We start from the raw sequence: 12,197 nt of genomic DNA, 5'->3' as shown, positions 1-12,197 counted from the left end.
GGTATACTATGATAGATACTATAAAAAGACACAACCAACTGATTATGTCACTTTTCGTATAAACTCGAGAGGTTTAACACGAAAAACAAACATAAAATAAAGCAAAAGCATGTTTTCTTTTTCTAGAAGATAAATTGTTTAAAACAAATTAATAATTTCATTTAAAACCATTAGGCAGTTATTTTGGTTTCACATAGAACACTATCAAAACCATTTAACCGTACTTATGGTTTCAGTATTCCATACCCCTAATTTTAGTAAAATTAAATTAAATTGAACATTATTGGGCCAAAAATTAAATAAGATGAACAGTATAATATGATAGATACTATAAAAAGACACACCTAACTATCAAAACCATTAAACCATACTTATGGTTTCAGTATTCCATACCCCTAAGTTTTTTCACCATAAACTTGATACAAATCCAGAAATTCATAAACTTGATACAAACATTAACAAGAAATTTAACATTAATCTAGAAATCCAGAAATTCAATAAAAAAAACATTAACATGCTAGCTTTTGAATCAATTCTTCATAGTATGAAGTTGCTGCCTTCTCCACATAGTTTCTTTTGCAATTGCTTGAGTCGCTTAATATTGATGAACAAATTCCAATTCTCAAATCCATAGTTTTTGCAGCCATGCCATTCTTCCCATAATTTTAATCATCTGAACTTCCTTCATCAGAATCTTATGCAACATTTTGTTGTTTCTTTTTTTGATGCTTCTTTTCTTTACCCTTAGACTTTCTTGTTTTCTCCTCCTTATTTTTACCACCATCAGATGATGACTCTGTGTCATTCCTTTCCTCCTCCTCCATTTGTGTTAGCCCAAAACTGAATGATGGCAATGGCTCTAGCTCTAGCTCTTTAGTTTTTTCACCTGCATGATCAAAGAAAACCATTAAATACATCTAATGGTTATGGAATACAACTGACCAAAACCATTTCCACAGCACAATGGTTTTTGCATAGTTTTTAGAGTTTAACAAAGTTCTAACAAAGTGCATTGTGGTGTATGGCTTCTAAATCTCTATGTCCATATTAATTCTTATTTTCACTTATATTTCTGGCTCTTGTTTGTTTTTTCCTAACAAAAATAACAATAATGAATAGCTTATGAATAACTTATGAAATAACAATAATGAATAACAAAAAAAAAGTATTTTCAGTTTTTCACAAACTCTCCAGAATAGCTTATGAAAACAGCTTATAGCTTGTCTGAAAACATTTGACTTTATTTTACCTTCTGTACTAGAAATGGGTTATACATAAGCATTTAGCTAATGATATGTTGCTATACTTAAGTTATTTATCAAAACAAGGCATTATTGTTTTAAAAGTAGGCAATTTCATGATACAACAAAAAGTAGGCAATTTCATCATAATCATAATAAAACACAAATTAAAAGATGAATAATAGAAGTAACTTACGGAATGAATACAATTAACTCAGGATCACCATCATTGCTTTCCAAGTGTTCCTGTTGAATTGAAGCCATAATTACCAAAAAAAGTTATACATTTAAATATTCATCATAACATTATTAAAAATAAAAAAGAATGATTAACTACCCCAGAAGTATTCAAACGGTGTTCCCAAGCTTTGAAAACTGATTTAACACTGCCAGGAGTTGCTTCATTCAAAGCAGATACCTGAAACAGAAATTTCAACAAATTGTGAATATATTCATAAAATTAAAGAAAAGGGAAAGGGTTTTGGTGAACCTTTTCGAGATCAATGTGTTTGTAGAGAGACCAATCAGAAGAACAATCATGGTCTTCACAGCTATGGTCATACACACACGCCATTTTCCGGTGGTGAACGACAGTGTTGTTGAGTACGACGGTGACGGAAGACGGCCACGGAAGTTTGTTTCCGATGGTAGAAGTTTGTTACCGGTGGTGGAAGTTGGAAATGGATGAAAATGATGAAAATGATCGTGATGTTTTGTTTTGTTTTGTTTGCTTTCTTCACCAGTTTTTCTTTGGGGTGTAAGAAGTAATTCTGTTGGGCTAGGTGCATAATGGGCTGGACTTATGCACGGTGCATAAGGATTTCCTTATGCACCATAACCACACCCTGAGTTGCATAGCTTGAAATTGTCGTGGGCTTGGTAATCTACGAATGATTAATGCGTTCAAAAAGCTCTTACGAGATAAAAACCCCACATGTGTATTTCTATCAGAGACTAAGAAAAAAGATTTTGAGATGAACAAATTTAGGAATGTTCAAGGTTTATCTGGTGTTGTTGTCGTTAGTTGTTCATGAGAAGGTAATAGACGTGCTGGCGGTCTTGCAATGTTTTGGAAGGAAGGGGTTGCAGTGGAGGTATTATCTATTTCCTTTAACCATATTGATATCTTAATTGCTATTGAAAATGGAGAAGAGAAATGGAGGCTCACAGGGGTATATTGTAACAGCCCGATTTTCAAAACAAGAGTGCATTTTTTTTTCTTTTTGAAACAACTCAATGTCATGCACTAAAGGATTCAAGATCGTCTTTAATTTAAAATCAGAGTAAATATTTATTTGAAACATTCTTCACAATAACGATCTGAATCAAATGCTACATTTTACAAAACAATTCTAGGCAATGAGTTTTCAACTTCAAATCATACACCTCAAAAATATAAAATAGTGTATGAGTATTCATTTCTCACGGTAGTATCATTTACCACTATGTTAAAACAAAAATATAGAAAATACACACAAGACTCTACAAGAAAACATCTAAGCTGATCCTCAACTCTGAACTGGGATGACGAAGTACAAGATCCCACCAATGGCATCAAGCCTGACTGCCAAACTGCTACACCTCCAAAGCCTTTGCTATTCCCGCAAAGCACACTCCCTATTTGGATATGGGGCAAAGCCCGATCCACGGATTAATGTAAAGGGTCACGATCTAATAAGAACATAATTACAAAAATACTGCAGGCATACATACTAGCATGGTAATGGCATCAGCATAAACATTCCTCACACAAAATATAATGATGCACAATTAGCCTAGCAAATGCAGACTCTACATGTGTGATACAACCTTCACTGGCCTATCACATGCAAATGATTCCGGAATAATCCACTCCGCAGAGGGTAAGAAATTTATGATTCTCATACTGACACATCTGAGGTAAACCCCCCACAATGGTCGAGCAATCATAAGAAATTCATGATTCTCATACTGACACATCTGAGGTAAACCCCCCACAATGGTCGAGCAATCATGTGGTTCTCATTCTGACACATCTGAGGTAAACCCCCCACAATGGTCGAGCAATCAAGACTAAATAATCTCATAGATTTAAGGTGGGTTTCTTCACAGCAGACGGCAATCCACACCCCGCGCGTCTCCACTGACTAACGCGTACTATAAAACCCGTGCGTCCAACGGACTAACACGTACCATGAAATGCATGAGCATATATTGTCCACTCAATATGTGCAAATGCAACTCTTACACATCATTCAACATATGTAGTATACAAACATGCCTCAACTGGCAGTTCACATATTATCTTTCAATTCATATCAAACCACATTTCATAAATCAACATGCATTTCATATATTTATTCACAAATCATATGAAAGCAACGCACATCAACATATCATAATCAAGTTGATTGCAAACAAATCCCACACTGGGCAAACACATTCACTTAACATATCATATTCACAATACACACAATAGCACATACACCATCCAGGCATTTAAGTAACTATGACGTATAAGAAAGTGCCTCTTACCTGAGCAAAGCATTCCTTATAATGTACAGCTCTACAACTCATAAGCATCAACATCAGGAACGTCTCTAAACCCTCGAGCTAAGTATCCTAACAGATACAATAACTTAGGTAAATATCGGCTCTAAGGCTTCCTACCCATTCTAGGTGAAACCTTAGCAACGCTAAAAAAATACGATCAACATCGATACTTTCAAAAACTTGAATAAAATATTTTCCAACACGTCATTCGTCTCAAAATCCTTCAAAACACTTAACGACCATAAACTTGTCAAAAGTGAGTCTAAATAACTTTTTCTCATCAAAACTTTTATTCTCTAAACAAATCTCAAAATAACATTGTTTCTAAAATATTCTCAAATACTTCGACGACACTGAATAACATAACTTTTATCTTTAAAATACCCATGAAAACATTTTTCTCAATTACTTTAAGTCTATTAAGAGACCTTAAAGAAATCAACACAATTCATAAAATATTTTTCATTTTCAAATGAATCCAAACTTATTTCCCGTTTTGAAATATCTTTTCAAAACCACCCCATAACTAGGAAAATGATTCTGACGAATTTTCGACAGAATCTCCTTTGAGTTTACATCGTATACCAGAGCCTCTGGCTCAGTCAAGCTAACAAAAATTCACAGACAAAATATTTTCACAACTCAATAGTTTAAACATTTAAAATTTGCACTCTGAAAGAGTTAGCCGTCACTTCAACGCTAATTCAGACGTAAGATATTTTCAAAAATCACAATAAATTCATTCGTCGTCGGAACGTTGCGAACCATAGGTCCATTTCGACCGTCACGACGACGCGAATCCATTGATCAACTCGTTTTCACATTTTAATAGGTTTAAAATGACGAAAATACCCTTGCACGGTTCAGCCCTTTAGTCCGGACAACGTTTTTCAAAAAGTAATCGGTTGAATCAACTCTTTTCCTCGTCTAAAGCATATATATCAAATAAAATTTACATTTCAACATTTTTCCAAGAACACTAAAATTTTAACATGAAAGGATCGTAAATTTTCTTGCGGATCTATACTCATACGAACTTACCCAACAACATTAATACATAACATCACGCAAGAAAACCAAAACTCGACACTTTCACCCTTACAAACATCAAAACCGTGATTTAAAAGAGGAAAACAGGGAGGAATACCTCATCTATTGACCGTGAATCACACGTAGGAAGATAGGAATCGTCAAGGGCGTCGTTTTGATATCTCGTTTGCGCGATTCGGACAAGGAACGAAGAAGTTACGACCAAAACAAGTTCAAGATGGAGGATGGAGAGTGGCTTACGGGTTTGGATAGAGAAGAGAGAGAAAATGTGTTGATTAATGAGTTTTGGACCACAAACTTACTATATATAGTGTTTTGGTTTTGGAAGTAAACCGGACCCGGTTCTCGCAGTTCAAGGTACACGTAACTGACAAAGTTCTATCCTAACTCTGATGAACTTCTAACCAGTCTCAAACATCTTAGAATTGTCTCCTTACTCAAAAACCACTATTCATTCTCTAATATTTTCTTATCGGAATTTTTCTCAACTCGCAGATATGATATTGCTAAATTCCCAAAACGAATAGTAAATTCCCTGGATGAATATAATGACTCTCAAGGTCCATTAATATTTCATTTGCAGGAGAATTCATATTTGATTCTACCCGAATCTCAAACTTAAAAAAATGCTCAAGATTAAAGAAAAACAAAATCTTGACATATCACATAACACAAGTCACAAAAACATATTCATGCTTAACAAACATTATGAACATCATACTCAATTACACATAGTAGAAAACAACATATGTGAATCAATTCCAGATCTCACATAGTAAAATTGCTCAACCAGTATAAAGCCCTATATTTAGTCATAGTTAAATTACGGGTCTTACATATATGGTTTTCCGGAGTCTCAAATGAAGCATAAAACTTGCGAGTTAATTGACCAGTTATCATCGGTGGAAAGTACTGATAAGTGGCTTCTCATGGGGATTTTAATCTGATTCTTTCACAGGATGAGAAGGAAGGTGGGAATTTCGGAAGCTCTCATATGATTTCAATGTTTAGGGAAACTCTTCAAAATCACAATATTTCTGACTTAGGTTTTGAGGGTGATAAATATATTTGGCATAATAGACAAGATGGTGAGTCTAATATCAAGGCACGCCTTGATAGGATGGTAGCTACGCCAGCCTGGTCCTCATTTTATCCTTCGACTTTAGTGGTGCATTTAACAAGATATGCTTCAGATCATCTACCTTTGTGGTTGCGGCTTGCTTCTAGGAAGCCAAAGAAAAAACAAAATGTTCTTAAATTACAACGTTTTGAAGAATGTTGGCTACATGATAGTGGAATTTTGGAAGCAGTGAAAAGTTCTTGGGAGGTGGCTGGGGATTCTATGTCTGACAAAATTAATCGATGTGTGAATGATCTTTCTAACTGGAGTAAGAATCGTTTTGGTGATGTTCCCAATCAGATAAAAATTGTTCAAAAGAAATTGGATGATCTTAATAAGCAAACCCATCATGAGGGGGTGATGTCAGAAATTCGACGAGTTGAGGCTAAATTGAATGACTTGGTGGAAAGTGAAGAAATTTGGTGGGTTCAGAGGTCTCGTGCTTTGTGGTTAAAGCATGGAGATAAAAATACAAAAATTTCATCAAAAAGCTTCTCAAAGAAAATCTAGAAATTGGGTGGAATCTATAGATGATGATCATGGGGAAAAATTTGATGATGAGGAAGACATTGCCAGAGTTTTTAATAATTTCTTTCAAGATCTTTTCTCTACAAGTCACCCAGAAAGAATTATCGAAGTTGTGCAAGTGGTCAAAGATAGATTGTCGGATGCTATGCGCAACATATTGGAAGCTGAGTTCACAGAAAATGAGGTTTTGCTAGCCGCTAAAAACATAAAGCCTCACGCTGCCCCGGGGCAAGACGGAATGCCTGCTTTATTTTATCAACAGTTTTGGAGTATAGTTGGCAAGGATGTGACTTCTTTTGCTTTGAAGATTCTCAATGGTGGTGGGAATCCGAGCAACATTAATTATACATATATTTGTCTTATTCCAAAAAAAAAAGAAGCCGAAGGTGCCAGATGATTTTCGACCTATTTCTCTTTGCAATGTTATTTTTAAAATAGTTACGAAAACAATTGCAAATAGGTTGAAATTAATTCTTCCAGATATCATTGGAAAATTTCAAAGTGCTTTTGTGCCGGGACGTTTAATTACTGATAATGCCTTACTAGCTTTTGAATCTTTCCATTATATGAGGAAAAAAAAGAAAATGCAAGAAGGGGTATGTGGCGTTAAAGCTAGATATGTCAAAAGCATATGATCGTATCAAGTGGAATTTCTTGATTGAGGTGCTTCAGTCAATGGGTTTTTCTCAGAAATGGCAGAACTTGATTTTCAATTGTATTTCCACTGTTTCTTTCCCTGTTTTGTTGAATGGAAGTCCTTGTCAGAAGTTTTATCCTCAACGAGATCTCCGTCAAGGAGACCCTTTATCTCCTTACCTATTTATCTTATGTGCTGAGGTTTTTTCTGGGCTTCTAAATAAGGCACAAGCAGAAAAGGGCCTTCATGGAATTCAAATAGCTAGAGGAGCTCCAAAAATTAATCATTTATTTTTTGCAGATGATAGCCTCATTTTCTGTAGGGATTCTTTTCAAGATTCTCAGACCATTCAAGAAATTCTTAATACTTACCAATCTGCTTATGGTCAACTTATTAATTTGGACAAATCTGAAATCTCTTTTAGCCGAAATGTACCTGATGATCGTAAAATTTTGTTCCAAGGTTGGATGCAAATTAAGGCTGTTGAGTGTCATTCAAAGTGTCTAGGGTTTCCTGCTTTTGTTGGTAGGTCTAAGAAACAGGTTTTCAATTTTATCCAAGATAGGGTGTGGAAGAAGTTGAAAGGTTGGAAAGAATAATTTCTATCAACTGCTGGGAGAGAAGTTTTGATCAAATCAGTGGTTCAAGCTATTCCCACGTATGTGATGAGTTGTTTTCTACTTCAGATGGGTTTATGTGAGCATATTGAGAGTATGATTAGTAAGTTCTGGTGGGGTAGCAAACAAGGTGAACGTAAAATCCATTGGATTAAATGGGAGACATTATGTAAGGAAAAAAAGAAAGGTGGGATAGGATTTCGAACATTTCATGAGTTTAAGCTTGCAATGTTGTCTAAACAAGGTTGGCGTATTATGCACAATGACGGCTTATTGATCTCACAATGTTTGAAAGCAAGGTATTTTCCTAGAAGCAATTTCTTGAAAGCTTCAACTGGTTACTGCCCAAGTTATACATGGAGAAGTATTTTGCAAGCACGAGTGGATGTTATTGAGAAAGTTGGTATTTGAAGAGTAGAAAATGGTCGTCTAATTAATGTATGGGAGGATAATTGGCTTCCTTATCAAAACGAACACAAGATTTGGTCCCTTAAACCTCCTAATTGTGATATTATGTTTGTTTCAGATCTCATTCACCATGATATTCGATGTTGGAATGCTCCTTTAATTAATGAAATTTTTCTCCCTTTTGAGGCTCAACAATTTCTTCAATTGCCAATTTCTTTCTCTCAATTGCAAGATGAATTTGTGTGGGGTGCGTCACGGTCAACTACTTTTTCTGTGAAAAGTTCATACCATTTCTTAAAGACAAGGCGTGAAGCAGATGGCCCACATAGCTCAACGCAGGACAATAATTACCAAGTGTGGAAAAATTATGGAAAATAAAAAGTATTCCAAAACACATCCATTTTGCTTGGAGGATTCTTCATGAAAAACTACCAGTAAAAAATGATCTGTTTAAAAGAGGAATAAGTAGTGATCCATTGTGTGCTCTATGTGGGGAACATAATGAGACAATTTCACACCTCTTTATAGAGTGTCATTGGTCAAAGCAAATATGCTTCCACTTTAGGTGTGGTATTTAATTCACATGATTCCAGGTATGTCCCTTTTCACGAGTGGCTATAGGAAAATATTATTGATGTCGATGAGGATGTTATAGTCCATGTTCTGGCCTTGTGTTATGAGATATGGTGTGCTAGAAATAATAAATGTTTTGAGGGGAGTGATGTTGATGTGGCTGCCACTATTCAAAAGGCACAAAGATCTATTGTGAATTTTAAGAGTGCTAGTACGGTGTTGGTGGAGACACTAAGTGGAGGTCCAATTTTACCAATATCTGATGTTCATTGGACACCTCCTTTTAGTGGTTTCTGTAAGCTTAATGTTGACACATCAGGTTCGATAGAGGTTGATAAGTGGGATATTGGTGTTGTCGTGAGAGATTATGATGGTGTTGTTGTTGGTGCTAGTTCTTGGCAAGTAGTTTCATTACCAGATTCAGAGGTTGCAGAAGCCTTAGCTATGCCGAAAGGTTTGGAATTTGCAAAAGACATGTCTTTTCTGCTCATTATTTAGCTAAATATTCTCTTAAGAATGTAGATTGTATATGGGTCGAAGAAACTCCGCCTTGTATTTCTGCAGTCTTGGCATTTGATTTATTGTCAGACTTTCGTTAATGAAATTGTCTTTATCATCAAAAAAAAGAAGCGAAGCTTGAAATTTGGGATTCGGGGACTCTTCCCCAATACGCAAACAAAATATCTCATTTTTTTTTCCTTAAAAAAAGATCTCATTTTTTTATAATAATATCTTTTTTTTGGTAGTGTTCAAAATATCTCTTTTTTTTTTGTCGTGGTTGAACCCCGGATCTTACATATAATATGCATTGTCCTTACAAACTTAGTTAATATCACGTGAACCAAAATATCTCATTTAACAATACTAGTAAAACACCCGCACAGGTCACGTAATATTATGATAATTGTATATAAAATAATTAGATTAATAATACTGTATAATATTTATAGATATTATAAATTCACAATCACTCCTTTTTCTTTTCATTTCAGGATCTTTGGCTATTACTGCTTCAATACATCCTTCAAAAAACTCGTTTCTTCTCTGTTAATACTTTTTTTATATATGCATTTTTTTTATATATTGTTAAAATTTTTTGCTTTTCCCATTGTCTAGACATTCAAAGTGACACCCCTTTGTCTAGAATCACTTCTTTGCATTATTTAATTTCTTATTTTTTAAATGTTCCACTTTGTAGTGACTTTGTTCTCAATTTGGAAACCTACATAAATAATATGTATTATAATCTTATTAACAACTTCAACTACTCATATTTTTTCTTACTTTTTTATGAACGGTTTTTAATAATATAATCAATTGAATATTTATATATGAAACTCTAAAATACCCGTGCATCGCATGGGTTAGAGTCTAGTATTTTTTAAATCTCAAATGTCAGTTGTGCTTAATTTAATCCACTTGTATTTAAAACAAATTAAAATTATGTTAAAATTGTCATAATTTTCTACCTATTTTTGAAAATTTTCAATTAAAAATATGAAAATTAGACATGGTTATTTAACTAAAAAGTAGTGACTAATTTCATAGGTGGAAAATATTGGAGTGACTAAAAGTCTAAGAAATATTTTAGGGGGACCAAAATCAAATGTTTGTATATTTAAGGGAACTATTTATTTATGGGTCTTGCTAACTAGTGCCCTTAGGGCAATGGTTAAGGAATCAAAAAAGGAAATAATTGTGAAATTTCATGTAGAAGAAGTTGCTTTTTACTATTTCAATAAGTTGAATGCACAATTTCCAAAAAAAAGTTACTACTTTAAGTTTCTTATCAGTTGTCCTAAGGGAACTTTTAGCATTTCCCTTTATTTATTTATTTAAACTTTTGTGCATTTAAAACACAAGTTAAAAAGTCAAATATAGAATGTTGATTTTATAAATTGTGCATTCGAGTCGAGCCGAGCTCAGTCAAGTTCGGTTCGACTCGACTTATTTCCAGCCCTAGTCTTGATAGATTAAAAACTTATATTTTCAATACATAACTTATGTTTTAATTCTTTTTTTAATCCTTAAAAACTTATGTTTTTGGACACAAGTTAGCATGACCCTTTATTAAAACATATTTATCAATTATGGTTCATGGAGTAATTAAGTGAAATCTAATTTAATAAATAAGGATATACATTTTCCCGTCAGTGTGATAAGCAAACATATATATTTTACATTCATTTAATAAATGATTTATACGGTATTTATTACAAACCACATACATTATTTAATGAATGAATCTAAAATATTAATTTCTATTTATATTAACGACCAGAGGGTCTATTTGTGGAAAAAATCATAAATATCCCCTCTATTTCTTTTAATTCTCACTTTTTTATTTTCTTTATAAAACTAAGACAGCTGATACTCTCCCTCAAAAAAAAAAAAAAGACAGCTAATAGCCTAATACTCACATTTTACTACTTTTCATACAATCATTTTTCTTTTTCGTGCAATAGTCTTAATTATTTAATAGGAGTATCTCTTTCTATATAGTCTCTCCCTCTGTATTTTGTCACATTTTACCATGTATTTTATCTTCCCTAAAATTTTTTTAAAAAAACTTATATTTTCTCTTTTTTCTTTCTTTCTAATTTTATCTTGATATGTAAAGGTATGTTTCTAATTTAATACACTCATAATTAATATATTGAGTATGGTTGTCAAGTATTAATGCATTTACCATTATTATAAATTTATTATAAATGCAAATTAGAATAGGTAAGTGTTTCTAATTTAATATACTCATAATTAATATATTGAGTATCGTGGTCATATATTCTAATTTGCATTTATAATAATGGTAAATGCATTAATACTTGACAACGATACTCAATATTATAATTATTTTTATAAATGAAAATTATTATTATAAATGCAAATTAGAATATGCAATTATTATTATAAATGCAAATTGGAATATATGTAACATCCCAGACTGCTTATAGGATTGCCGACTAACCCCACAAACCAACACGAGTCTTTTCAGCGTGTTTTGTCCTCACTCGCACGCTTACCGGGAAACTTCCCGGTAGGTCACCCATCCCAAAATTGCTCCAAGTCAAGCACGCTTAACTGTGGAATTCTTATGGAATGAGCTACCGAAAAGAAGATGCATCTTGTTGATATGGGTAGTACCTAACAATTCTTATAAGCCTTCCTTCAACCATGTAGTCCCATACCTACACGGCCTCCGGATCCCTCTCATTCCGATATGATTCGGTTCCTCCTATTATCGTGGGGTCATCCTTACGGATAATGCTCGTTCCAACTGGCGGGAACCTTTCGTATCCAACTGGCGGGATATCGAAAGCCACGACGTAGGTGTTACATACCCACCAGCTTCCGCTTGGTTCGTCCCCGAACCACACCGTACTGGGAGAGGTCTGCTTTGATACCATTTTGTAACATCCCAAACTGCTTATAGGATTGCCCCTTCTGAAACAATTCAAACCACTCGTGACATAGCCTTACTTCATCAACCA

At 34.0% G+C, this 12,197-nt stretch overlaps 1 protein-coding gene and 2 long non-coding RNA genes across 3 annotated transcripts; 1 reads left to right on the top strand and 2 right to left on the bottom strand.

Annotated features, from left to right (window-relative positions):
- Positions 1-1,399: 1,399 nt before the first annotated feature.
- On the bottom strand, positions 1,400-1,839 carry LOC146907678 (uncharacterized). The gene is made up of 3 exons (XR_015020706.1): positions 1,732-1,839; positions 1,579-1,659; positions 1,400-1,487 (listed from the first exon to the last, which is right to left on the bottom strand). It is a non-coding gene; the product is annotated as an uncharacterized LOC146907678 (long non-coding RNA).
- A 663-nt stretch (positions 1,840-2,502) lies between these two features.
- Positions 2,503-5,212, bottom strand: LOC146907677 (uncharacterized). Its single transcript, XR_015018313.1, has 3 exons — positions 4,921-5,212; positions 3,756-3,842; positions 2,503-2,858 (listed from the first exon to the last, which is right to left on the bottom strand). It is a non-coding gene; the product is annotated as an uncharacterized LOC146907677 (long non-coding RNA).
- A 159-nt stretch (positions 5,213-5,371) lies between these two features.
- Positions 5,372-9,757, top strand: LOC146907676 (uncharacterized). Its single transcript, XM_085729146.1, has 9 exons — positions 5,372-5,383; positions 5,782-6,382; positions 6,474-6,803; positions 7,043-7,650; positions 7,795-8,128; positions 8,252-8,487; positions 8,662-8,726; positions 8,829-9,160; positions 9,699-9,757. The coding sequence occupies exons 1-9, from the start codon at positions 5,372-5,374 to the stop codon at positions 9,755-9,757; spliced, it is 2,577 nt and encodes an 858-aa protein (XP_085585272.1).
- The last annotated feature ends 2,440 nt before the right edge of the window (positions 9,758-12,197 follow it).

This window comes from Medicago sativa, chromosome 7 (assembly GCF_051527215.1).
Source record: "Medicago sativa cultivar Bolivia chromosome 7, Bolivia_mono, whole genome shotgun sequence".
NCBI classification, from domain to species: Eukaryota; Viridiplantae; Streptophyta; class Magnoliopsida; order Fabales; family Fabaceae; genus Medicago; species Medicago sativa.
The sequence above is the reverse complement of the archived record's forward strand: the minus strand, read 5'-3'. Positions and strand labels throughout refer to the sequence as shown.

Coding starts and splice junctions, on each gene's coding strand:
- LOC146907676 (XM_085729146.1), top strand. Junction 7,651..7,794: donor TTGGTAGGTCTAAGAAACAG/GTTTTCAATTTT, acceptor TTTCTACTTCAG/ATGGGTTTATGTGAGCATAT. Junction 8,727..8,828: donor TTTAATTCACATGATTCCAG/GTATGTCCCTTT, acceptor ATGGTGTGCTAG/AAATAATAAATGTTTTGAGG.